Here is a 12,579-nt window from a genome sequence, read left to right on the forward strand (position 1 = left end):
CTTTGTGACATGGTGCATTAGCCTGCTGAAAGTAGCCATCAGAGGATGGGTACATGGTGGTCATAAAGGGATGGACATGGTCAGAAACAATGCTCAGGTAGGCCGTGGCATTTAAACAATGCCCAATTGGAACTAAGGGGCCTAAAGTGTGCCAAGAAAACATCCCCCACACCATTAGACCACCAACACCAGCCTGCACAGTGGTAACAAGGCATGATGGATCCATGTTCTCATTCTCTTTACGCCAAATTCTGACTCTACCATCTGAATGTCTCAACAGAAATCGAGACTCATCAGACCAGGCAACATTCTTCCAGTCTTCATCTGTCCAATTTTTGTGAGCTCGTGCAAATTGTAGCCTCTTTTTCCTCTTTGTAGTGGAGATGAGTGGTACCCGGTGGGGTCTTCTGCTGTTGTAGCCCATCCGCCTCAAGGTTGTGCGTGTTGTGGCTTCACAAATGCTTTGCTGCATACCTCGGTTGTAACAAGTGGTTATTTCAGTCAAAGTTTCTCTTCTATCAGCTTGAATCAGTCGGCCCATTCTCCTCTGACCTCTAGCATCAACCAGGCATTTTCACCCACAGGACTGCCGCATACTGGATGTTTGTCCCTTTTCACACCATTCTTTGTAAACCCTAGAAATGGTTGTGCGTGAATATCCCAGTTACTGAGCAGATTGTGAAATACTCAGACCAGCCCGTCTGGCACCAACAACCATGCCACGCTCAAAATTGCTTAAACCTATAACCAGTCATAACAAAATGCAATATATGTCATAATATTTCAAAGTATGTGTCATTACAGTGTTGTGACCATGTTATGACAGAATATGACATGTTATGTCAGCTGACATGACACATCAAACATTTGAACAGTACTGTGTGTATGTATACACTCACTGGCCAATTCATTAGGGACACCTTGCTAGTACCAGGTTGGACCCCCTTTTGCCTACACAATGGCCTTAGTTGTTCATGGCGTAAATATATCAAGGTGCTGGAAACATTCCTCCGGGATTTTGATCCATACTGACATTATAGCATCACGCAGTTGCAGCTGATTTGTCAGCTGCGAATCCACAATGTGAATCTACTGTTTCACCACATCCCAAGATGCTCTATTGTATTGAGTCTGGTGACTGTGGAGGCCATTTGAGGAGATGTGACCTTTGTGACATGGCAGGTTATCCTGCTGGAAGTAGCCATTAGAAGGTAGTTTCACTGTGGTCATAAAGGGATGTACACGGTCAGCAACAATATCTGCACTTTCTAAAATACTCAAACCAGCCCATCTGGCACAAACAACCATTTAACATTTAAAGTCACTTAACTCACCTTTTCTTCCCCATTTTGAAATTCAGCAAATTGTCTTTTCAAGGTCTACATACCTAAATCCATTGAGTTGCTGCCACATGATTGGCTGATTACTGTAGATGTTTCCGTTAACCAGCAGTTGAAAAGGTGTACCGGTGAAATGGCCAGTGAATGTATATATACACTATGGCCTGTTGTAATAAAGATTGCAATAATAGTTTTAATAAGAATACTTAATCCATTATTTTGGATTATGTATTCAGCATAGTTTACACTCTTTATAAATTTCTGGACAATTTCTGCAACTTCAGCACCACATCTACTCCTTTCATTGCAGCTGGCAGGGAGGAGATTGAGTTCATACCAGTGAAACAAAAACACACCTTATAAAGAGCGGGGAGGGCACATTTAGCGGAACTTAAATGTTTTTGCTTTTGTTGTCTAAACATTTTTAGTAACATACATTTCTCATATAATCAAGAAAAGTATTTAACTCCTTAAAAGTAACTTAATCACACCTGCTCTGATACATGCATGATGGTAAACTGCACATGGCTTGGTAAAACAAATTACTTTAATTAAAATACGTTTTTATGTGGTGCAATCTCTGAAGAGATGACTTCCTTTTTTGGGAACAAACTCAGGAAAAAAACACCATGTTTCAAATATCCCTTAACCGCCCCTAAGCGTGAGTTTTTTGGCGCGTGATTTTGGCACTCATTCAAGAGTTCCAGAATTTGATTATAACATAACAATACATTATATATATATTATATTAGCAAACCTCTACCGGTAGTAACTGTTAAAAATGTATATTGAATAATTATTGACCTCTTAAAAATGCTGTCATTTTTCTAAAGATCCCGGTGCAAAAGATACTGACACGCTTCACTTGTTGCATCAATAAAACGTACAGTAACTATCAAGCAATAGGTGGTGTTTAAATAATTTATATACGTAATTATTCTAAAGCTCTCAAAAGTATGACAAATTATGAATTCCAATTATTGCCTTTAGTAATGGACAAAAACGATCAGTGAAAAAAAATATTTTTGAAGAATACATTGAGTTTTTTTTCTTAACAAAATTATTGCTGGTATACTGTTTTAGTTTGCGCCATTGGTTCGCTACTAGAATTTATCTATTGTGTGTGAACCCTACCAACATAAAAATAAACACTTTAGCTACGTGCATTGAGTGCCGTTCAGACAGTTGACATGAACAGTCACCTTGCCAGGTACAGAACATTAAATACATTGCATTGCTAGCTTCTCTCATTGACTCAAATTCAAAGAGCTGCAAAAGCTGGTTGATGTGTAACTGTAGCTAGCTAGCAAACGTCAGCTAACCGCTAGCTAACAAAGTGTGACCTGTAATTCAGTGCAGCGAAAATGAAGATTGCTGACGGTTCTAAATGTATCTTATTGTATTGAGCTGTAGAAGTAAAACAAATGTCTAACATATCCTTTGTTTGAACTAGTTACTGAAAGTCAGCCACCAACAACAGACTCCCTCAGATTCCCACACATGAACTGTAGTTACAGCTGCATGATGTGTCAGTGCTGAGCACTGAATTAATCTATTGTGAGGCAAAGGGCGGTGGGTCGCAATCATTTTAAACTTAAAAATGCACTATTTATTGTCTATATCCAGCACAATTGTGCTTTCAAAGTGCTTTCATTGTGTGTTATTAATATTATTGAAATAGTAATAGAAATAGTAATTTTTACAGTGATATATTGGGACAAATCCTAGTTTTCCAAGGATGACAAATGTAAATGACCATCAGGTCTCAGAGTTACTCACCTTTCATTATCTTTGGTTGATAAAAAAGCATAGCGGCACCCACAAACGTGTAACATAACTTCTAGAAGGTTTTTAAAATGGATCTGACCGATTGTCAGCTCTTCTAGGAAATGGTAAGATGCTCTATAGTAGTCGCTAATATCATTCGTTTTTGTGTATTAGTGTTGGCTGCCTGTTGGTACGTAAGTAACCCTTCTTGTCCTGATTTGAATGCTTGCTACCTGGTTAATATCATAGTGTGGTCTTGAAACAATTACAATGAGGAAATAAAGTTATAAACACTGTTTGAGCTAAATGTGAGTAAATAAAAGTGCAGTCTGCCCAGCCATTGTTAGGTCACTCGTACCTAGACGTTCTTTTTTGAATTGTGTGCTCTAAACAATACATTCTAATCACACGGGTGTGATGGTACACTTCAGGGACCACTCTAGCCTGATCACACTTATGTGATCGTACGCGTCAAAGGGTTAATTGCCTTACTACAGTGAGGGAAAAAATTATTTGGTCCCCAGCTGATTTTGTATGTTTGCCCACTGACAAAGAAATGATCAGTCCATAATTTTAATGGTAGGTTTATTTGAACAGTGAGAGACCGAATAACAACCAAAAAATTCCAGAAAAACACGTCAAAAATGTTAAATTGATTTGCATTTTAATGAGTGAAATAAATATTTGATCCCCTCTCAATCAGAAATATTTCTGGCTCCCAGGTGACTTTTATAAAGGGAGTGCTCATAATCTCAGTTTGATTAAAACTTTTAAAGGAGTACAGAGACAAAATTCTCTTGGCAAAATGTAACAGTTTATTTGCAAATAGAGAGACCCGTCAAACGCTTACAGAATAATCATCTGAGGACTCTCTAAATGAATACAGGACAATCATCAGTACTTACAGGAGGAAAAAGGGGTGTGGTAAGATGCTGCACATTTGTCCCAACTCAGCAAAACATATTCCCATTTGTTCTATCACAATCCTAAGTTTCACTCAAAGGGTTGGCTGTCAACCTCCCACAAACAAGCGGAACAAGGGATTCAAACTTTACGTATCGAGTTATCTGCACAACTACGAGGGTAAGTAGTTTACTGTGGTGTGCCGGCTGGCTATCGGCTAAGCTAGTTGGCGACGCGTTCCTTTTTAGTGTAGTATTAGGCAGGACAATAGAACACAAAAATTCACCCTAGCCTCAAAAACGGCAAAAGAACGCTGGCTGAGCTGGAACACTAGCGCATCCCCATAGCAAGTGAATTGAAACGAACCTTCGTTCAGCCTCTTCTAACCTGAATGAAGCTTAAAATTCCATAGCCTGAAAAAACCCACCAAAATGGGTCTCCTCATTTATTTTACTACTGTAACCTCATTTCACAACCAAACTGAAAAATAACAACTGGCATAGGAAGTAAACATCTGGTCCTATATGGTATTAATTGTGCTTAAACCTGCGTTACGTGGAAAGTATATAAAAAAATCGCCTTGTCTGACTATTTCTAGTCTAGCTTTTGAAGTCATTGAATGGCGCAAGCCATATTTTATTAAAAAGAGGACATTCTCCTGATTAAAATGATGCCCCACTTGTACCTTGAAACTCAAATGAGTCACGTACATTATATTTCTTTTTTTCCCCGTAGAACAGCATTACTCATCTTGTTGTGAGTTTAGGTGTTTACTCATGTGGATGAGTATTAGTAAGTAAACCGGAAACCGCAATACCGACTTCTAGAAAATAGCGGAAGTTCGTCACTACGCTGGTGCACAGAGTCTATTGCCCCTACTTACCCCCAAGGGCCACATTCTTAAGGAACAAAGGACTTATACCCTTATTGGTTTAAGCAGATCAACATGCCTAAAAATCCATTGGTATTAAACAGACATGTGTGTCACAATCAGAGACCAGAGTTGAATACCAGTTAATAGAAAATCTCATCTTCAATCCGCTTATCTGGTATCGGGTCGCGGGGACAGCAGCTCCAGCAGCTCCAGCAGGGGACCTCAAACTTCCCTTTCTCAAGCCACATTTGCCAGCTCTGACTGGGGGATCCCGAGGCGTTCCCAGGCCAGTGTCGAAATATAATCTCTCCACCTAGTCCTGGGCCTACCCCGAGGTCTCCTCCCAGCTGGACGTGCCTGGAACATTTGAAAATACATTTCTCAAATGTACCTTAGTTCAGAAATTTCCATCTTCTTGATACCAAATCAACCTTTGATATCAATCCTTAAACAGTTTACTCATTAGGATGTAGACTGCAACAAAACAGTCCTCTTTAACAACATGACCCTGTCGATATCATTACACTAATGATTAGAGAACAGAACAAATCTGAAATGTCTGGATCCTCATTTACATGCTTCTTGAACATTACCTGCATATTAACTCCAAGACCATACATTTTTATTACAAATAAATACATTTATTAAACAGAACTATAACATAATGCAGCAAAACATTTTATGTTAAAAACACTGGTCAAAGGAAGTCATCTCAAATGACACATATATTGACAGTATGGGGCAAGTTGCATCAACACGTGGGTGTCTAAACGCCAATCACTGAATACATCCTTCAATTTGTTACTGCTACAAAGTCCTCTCTTGCCAATTGCTCAATTCACAGAAAAGTCCTCTTGTTCCAATAAGATGTACTTCCAAAGTCATCGCAAATGTTCTGCTCCTCCAAACGTCAGACAGTTAGTAATGAACCATTTCTTGGAAGATCGAAGTAACAGATGTATATTCCAAGGTGTTGTCCTTCGTAGTTCAAATACACGTTACAATAACACCGCTCTAGTTGTCTCCATTCTAGCTGCCTTATCAGACAGTTCAGGAGAATCTGTGTGCTCTCCTTTGTGAATGCCAGGTCGGAAGTGATGGTTACTAGTACCAAAAAACTCACTTTTTCCTCATTGACTTCAATTCACTATGCCTAATTTTAAACGCAGAAGCCCTCCTTTAGCATGCGGGGCGTCGATGCAACAAACTAATGTAATGGACATACAGTGGGGAGAAAAAGTATTTGATACACTGCCGATTTTGCAGGTTTTCCTACTTACTAGGACAGAAATTAAGTACATAGGTATACATACAAAAATAATGAAGAGTCATTGACTATGTAAATAAACATGGAATTGACATTTCCAGTTCCTTCAAGTCAAAACCAGAATAATAAACACAAAGTATTCTGTGTAACTAAATTTGAATACCTAATTTTGATGTCACCAGTAAATCTGTTTCTTATCTAAAGAGTTCAAATCAGTCAAAATATACCCCCCCCCCCATACACACACAGTGAGTTGAGCACTCCAGGGGGAGTGTAAAACTTCTCAATTTGGTTTTCTAGAATAGAACTTGATGATTTCTTAGTTTCAATTAAAACATAGCAAAACTTAGTAAACATGTAAGGAATAACCTTACCCACTTAATCCATAATGCATGAGATTAATTAAAGATTAAGAGGACTGGTCACCCCTCTGAGCCTGGGTCCTCTCTAGGTTTCTTCCTAAAATTCGACCTTCTTAGGGAGTTTTTAGCCGCTGAAATTCAACACTACTGTTGTTTGCTCCTTGGGGTTTAAGGCCGGGTGTCTCTGTAAAGCACTTTGTGACAACTGCTGTTGTAAAAAGGGCTTTATAAATAAATTTGATTGATTGATTGATTAATATTATTACTTCTAATCAAATATCACACAAACAAATTGAACAGTCACATTCTCATAGTCACTATTCTTCCCAAAAAAATTGTTATTTCTTAGCTAAACCAAATCAAAATGGTAAGATGTATTCTACTCAACCATAACCCTGTTAGATTTTGTATCAGTTTCCAAAAACACAAATGAGACAAATACTGTGAATGGACACTAAGGGATGCCAATTTTAACATATGTAAATTTTCTGTTATAACTATGGAAACAGAACAATCCAATTCTTCATGTAACCCTTTTAAGTACCTATACAATTCCCATTGAACTCTTAAGTTCAAGTCTTTTTCATCATATATAATCACCTTCCCCCTTTGCTTTCACGACAGAGTCAATGGAAAATGACTTAAAACCTCTTTTGGCCCAGCCGCTGTAAACACCGGCTGGGCCAAAAGAGGTTACGTATCTGGTCTGTTCTACTCCCCGCTTTTGATTAATTTCTTGCCTCGCGTTGACTCTCTCAACACGCCTAAAGTGGAGCAAAACACATCGGGGGCTATCTCAGTCACCAGCGGGGTGGGCTACGTCGATTGTAGGGAAATGTTCTCCACCGATGTAGTGTCGCTGGGTGGGGTGGGACGATGCAAAACTCCAAGGAGTCCTAGCAATCCCACCCCGACAATCTTCAGTAATAGGGGAAAGAGGGTGTGGTAAGATGCTGCACATCTGTCCCAACTCAACAAAACACATTCCCCTTTGTTCTATCACAATCCTAAGTTTCACCCAAAGGGATGGCTGTCCCTCCACCTCATCCTTCCTGCCATAATGTTTACTGTTGTTTTTACATAAAGAAGCCAATTGCCCCTACTGTGGCCCCCAAGGGCCACATTCCTAAGGAACAAAGGACTGAAACCCTTATTGGTTTACTTATGTACCTAATAATCCTCTGATGTTATACAGTCGTGTGTCACAATCAAAGACCAGAGGTATATACCAGTTAATAGAAATACATTTCTCAAAATGCATATTCCCAGGCCCACTCCAGGATCCTTGCAAGAACAACCGACCAGGACGGAATCCGCATTGTTCCTCTTCAATCATTGTTCCTCTTCAATCTGAGATGCCAGAAAAGCTAGGCCGGAGGTGTGAGTTGAAGATCTTTCGGACAGGGGTCTTTACCAGACGTTCCCAGTTCACCCGCACTACCCGTTTGGGTTTTCCCGGTCTGTCCAGAGTCTTCCCCCACCCCCTGACCCAACTCACCACCAGGTGGTGATCGGTTGACTCTCTCTTTACCCGAGTGTCCAAAACATGCGGTCTCAGATCCGATGACACAATCTCAAAATCAATCATCGACCTTCGGCCTAGGGTGCTCTGGTACCACGTACACTTATGAGCATCCTTATGTTCGAACATGGTGTTCGTTATTGATAATCCATGACTAGCACAGAACTCTAACAACAAACGTCCACTCGAGTTCAGATCAGGGAGGCCGTTCCTCCCTATCACGCCTCTCCAGGTGTCTCCATCATTGCCCACGTGTGCGTTGAAGTCCCCCAGCAGAATTATGGAGTCCCCTAATGGAGCCCCATACAGGACTCCATTCAGGGTCTCCAAGAAGGCCAAATACTCCGAACTGCTGTTCGGGGCATATGCACAAACAACAGTCAGAGATTCCCCCTCCCACAACCCGTAGCCGTAGGGAGGCGACCCTCTCATCCACTGGGGTAAACTCCAACATAGCGGCACTCAGCCGGGGGCTTGTGAATATCCCAACCCCCGCCTGGCGCCTCACACCCTGGGCAACTCCAGAGAAGAATAAAGTCCATCCCCTATCCAGGAGTACGGTTCCACAACCAAAACTGTGAGTGGATGTAAGCCCCACCAGATCTAACTGATAGCTCCAGACGAGGGCCCTGGGCTTCCTCCGGGCAGGGTAACTCCTCCTCTTCCTCGTTTATACATGGAGTATTTTTTTTACCATTCTTAGTCCGGCTCCTCCCCTGAGACCACTTTGCCATGGGAAACCCTACCAGGAGCACTAAGGCCCGGACAACACAGCCCTCAGGTTCATAGGAACACACAAACCTTTCCACCACGATAAGGTGATGGCTCCCAGAGAGGTTCACAAAGGTACTTTAGTTAAAAAAAAATCCATGACACTTGTTACCTGTATAAAAGACACCTGGGAGCCAGAAACAATCGATCAATCAGATTCCAAACTCTCCACCATGGCCAAGACCAAAAGAGCTTCCCAAGGATGTCAGGGACAAGATTGTAGACCTACACAAGGCTGGAATGGGCTAAAAGAACATCGCCAAGCAGCTTGGTGAGAAGGTGACAACAGTTGGTGCGATTATATGCAAATCAATTTATAACATTTTTGACATGCGTTTTTCTGGATTATTTTGTTGTTATTCTGTCTCACTGTTCAAATAAACCTACCTTTAAAATGATAGACTGATCATTTCTTTGTCAGTGGGCAAATGTAGAAAATCAGCAGGGGATCAAATAATTGTTCCCTCACTGTATAAGGATAATTTGGGGTGGATGTGGAAGGTTTCTTAAAGAGATGAGAGCCTGATGCAATAAAGTTCTGTTTATTATTAATGTTGTTGGTCTAGATCCCACCTCTTACAAACCTGAACAGTCTTTGGTCTGTTGCAACTAAATATTCCTGCTGAGATCTTTTGGACACTCATGATTAGAAAAATATCTGGGTTTTCTTACCTTTGTGTAAAAATATTATTTAGGAATAGTTCTTAACCCCTTTAAAGCATTATTTGAATGCAATTTTCTTTTTTTGACTGTAAATACCTCATTATATCTCTGTAAAAGCTGATGAAAGAATACGAATGCATACATTTTTTTTTATTGTATTTTAGGCAATAGCTCCTCAGCCATGGGGTCAAAGGTTAATGATTGGCACGCCAGGGTTCATGGAATTCGTTGTGGACCGTTCGGCATGTTTGACCAAGGAGGCGAAGGAGGCAAAGTTTGATCTTGTGGGTGCACTGGTGAGTTCTTCGACAGCAGCCGATATCTTGGGAAGCCAACTCTACCTACGTCTGCGGTCTTACCTGAGAGAGGGAGCATACCACGTTACCTCTGTGTCAACCATGACCACAGAGGGAGCGGACTGACTGAAATATTAAAACTTTATATGAATACTGTATTTTCTATACCAAATTAATAATCTGAAATATGTTGAAATTAGTAGATTTACTGTTTTTTTTTTATGTGGTTTATTTGAAATTATTAAACTGAGAACTCAAAATTTGTTTGACATTTTATTCATTGCAAAAAAAATCATTCTAAAATAACTGAACTCCTTGACTTCTGGGTTCTGGTGTTTGGTTTTAATTTCAATTTATTGAAATTCTGTATCAAATTCAAGCAGTCAAATGTATCTTATCCTTTTTACATCAGCAGTTGTCACAAAGTGCTTTTACTGACACCTAACCTAAAACCCCAACAAGCAAGCAAAAATAGGTTATTCACGGTGGCTAGGGAATAATCCCTTGTAGGGTCCAAAATTTGAAAGAAACTTAGAGAGGGAACAGACTCTGAGGGGTGGCCAGTCCTCTCTGTGCTGAGTGAAGATTGTAAGAGGACATATCCTTAAGGGCCAAGTCAATGTTTTTTCTTGATCAAATAAATAAATGCAAGTGGGCATTAACCAGAGTTCTAAAACAGAATTCAGGTTCACAGCACAACCAGGTGGACAGGACTTGGACTGTCAGGTGGGGTGTGGGCAGTGGCCACTGGAATCATCCGACAGCAACCTGATCGGCAACACATCCAGGAGCACATAAAGCAAAATACCTGCACGTTCTAAAATCATTGAAGAACAGCTTACACACCTTACCATAGCAATTAGTCTTGGAGACTTGTCCTATTACTGACAATAACACTTGTTTATGCTTTTAATAACCACTTTATCAGAGCAGGCCCTTTGAAAAACATTTTACTACTGCTTCACATGATACTTGGATGTTTATGCAGAACACATTTGATGATAGTCAAGAATGTTAGATGCTTTGATAACTATAAATGCTTGGAAATCAACAGGTCCTGGTCAGTTAGATCCATGCCTGCTGGTCAGGGCAGCACCATTTATCTGAGGGTTCGGGTTAATTTTAGTCAGTTGGGATCATTTTGGTGACTTGGAAAACTGCACATGCTGCCTCTACATAAAGATGAAGACACTTGTGTCTTCGGTAATTATCGACCTATTTTTAAACTCTTGTCCAGGTAAGATATTGGAGTCACTAGTAAACATACAGCTATGTTCTTTTTTAATTGAAAATCAGTGTAGTAGTCAAGACCACCTTAACTGAGACCAAGACTTTATGAGGTTGAAACAGAGTCAAAACCAAGACTTTGAGGGGTCAAGACGGGGTCAAGACCAGACAATTAATTTTCTCACCATAACACAGAAACACAAATAATTGTCTTAAAGGTGATTTAATCACAGGAAGGGCATATTTTTCTTTTAAATAACACCCAGTCTGGGAAAGATTAAGTTATTGTGCGAGCCAGAGAGGAGCTTATGGACTCAAAACAAAGGAAAGTTTTGAGTGAGGAAAAGAAGTGTTCAATTTGCAGTGGTCTCTTAATTTTATACCTTCCTTTTGGACTTTTTTGGAAAGGAAAGAAAAAGATGCAGTGGTCTCAATGTTTTTCGGGGTGGAGAAGTTTGAGTACCCGATTGACCCTAGGAGCTATGTTGTCTGGGGGCAGTATGGCCCTGGTAGCGTCTCCCAAGGCAAACAGGTCCTAGGCGACAGGTCATACTAAGAGCGGTTCAAAACCCCTTAATGATGATAAACATTTTGAGGTCCGTGACGTCGCCCGGTATGGCGCAGCCAGGGCCTCACCCTGGAGCCAGGCACCGGGGTTGGGGCTCATACGCGAGCGCCTGGTGGCCACCTTCCCGTGGGCTCACCACCCACAGGAGGGACCATAAGGGGCCGGTGCGGAGAGGATCGGGCAAACGGTCGAAGGCGGGGGCCTAGACAGCCCAATCCCTGGACACGGAAACTAGCTCTTGGGACGTGGAATGTCACCTCGCTGGCAGGGAAGGAGCCTGAGATCGTGCGAGAGGTTGAGAGGTTCCGACTAGAGGTAGTCGGGATCACCTCTACGCACGGCTTGGGCTCTGGAACCACACTCCTTGAGAGAGGATGGACTCTTCACCACTCTGGAGTTGCCCATGGTGAGAGGCGGCGGGCTGGTGTGGGTTTGCTTATAGCTCCCCAGCTCTGCCGCCATGTGTTGGAGTTTACCCCGGTGAACGAGAGGGTCGTTTCCCTGCGCCTACGTGTTGGGGATAGGTCTCTCAATGTTGTTTGTGCCTACGGCTGTTAGAAATCGGCGGTTTCGTATAGTGGTCAAATAATGTAGAACCCGTATCAAATCGAGGGAGAAGCTCGCTCAAGTTTATTGGAAAATTGCAGCACAGATGTCATTCGGTGAACGTTCCATTATCTTCTCACTGTAATGTTGGTTACCAGCTAGCCTATACATTAAGGGCGTTTCTAACTAAGACCATGTCTTTAGAAGTCAACCCCCCATGCCATATGACTACCGTAAACATTCCTACAGAGAGATAAACAGAGAGGTTTCTGTTAGAGAGATAATCTAAACAGAAAGGTTTCTGTTGTTCTCATTATCTAGGCACATTCACTTCCAATGAAATGTACATTCATATTGTAATTGTTAATGCTCAGATTCCACAGGGCCGAACGGCAGTGCAGAGTACCCGACCTTCTTGGAGTCTCTGGGAGGGGTGCTGGAAAGTGCTCCGACTGGGGACTCTATCGTTCTAC

At 41.3% G+C, this 12,579-nt stretch overlaps 1 protein-coding gene across 4 annotated transcripts in view; it reads left to right on the forward strand.

The window, feature by feature from the left end:
* psmd5 (proteasome 26S subunit, non-ATPase 5) overlaps positions 1 to 12,579 on the forward strand; it is a 101,902-nt gene that overhangs the window by 68,748 nt on the left and 20,575 nt on the right. For 2 of the 4 annotated variants that reach the window (XM_013132433.3, XM_034296993.1), the window contains one exon: positions 9,634 to 10,018. The exons of the other annotated variants lie outside the window; for them this stretch is intronic. In XM_013132433.3, the coding sequence (XP_012987887.1) occupies positions 9,634 to 9,891 (258 nt within the window). In that variant the 3' untranslated portion in view covers positions 9,892 to 10,018. Of the gene's footprint in view, positions 1 to 9,633; positions 10,019 to 12,579 lie in introns of those variants that run through there. 4 annotated transcript variants of the gene reach the window in all.

Source organism: Esox lucius, chromosome 14 (assembly GCF_011004845.1).
Source record: "Esox lucius isolate fEsoLuc1 chromosome 14, fEsoLuc1.pri, whole genome shotgun sequence".
NCBI classification, from domain to species: Eukaryota; Metazoa; Chordata; class Actinopteri; order Esociformes; family Esocidae; genus Esox; species Esox lucius.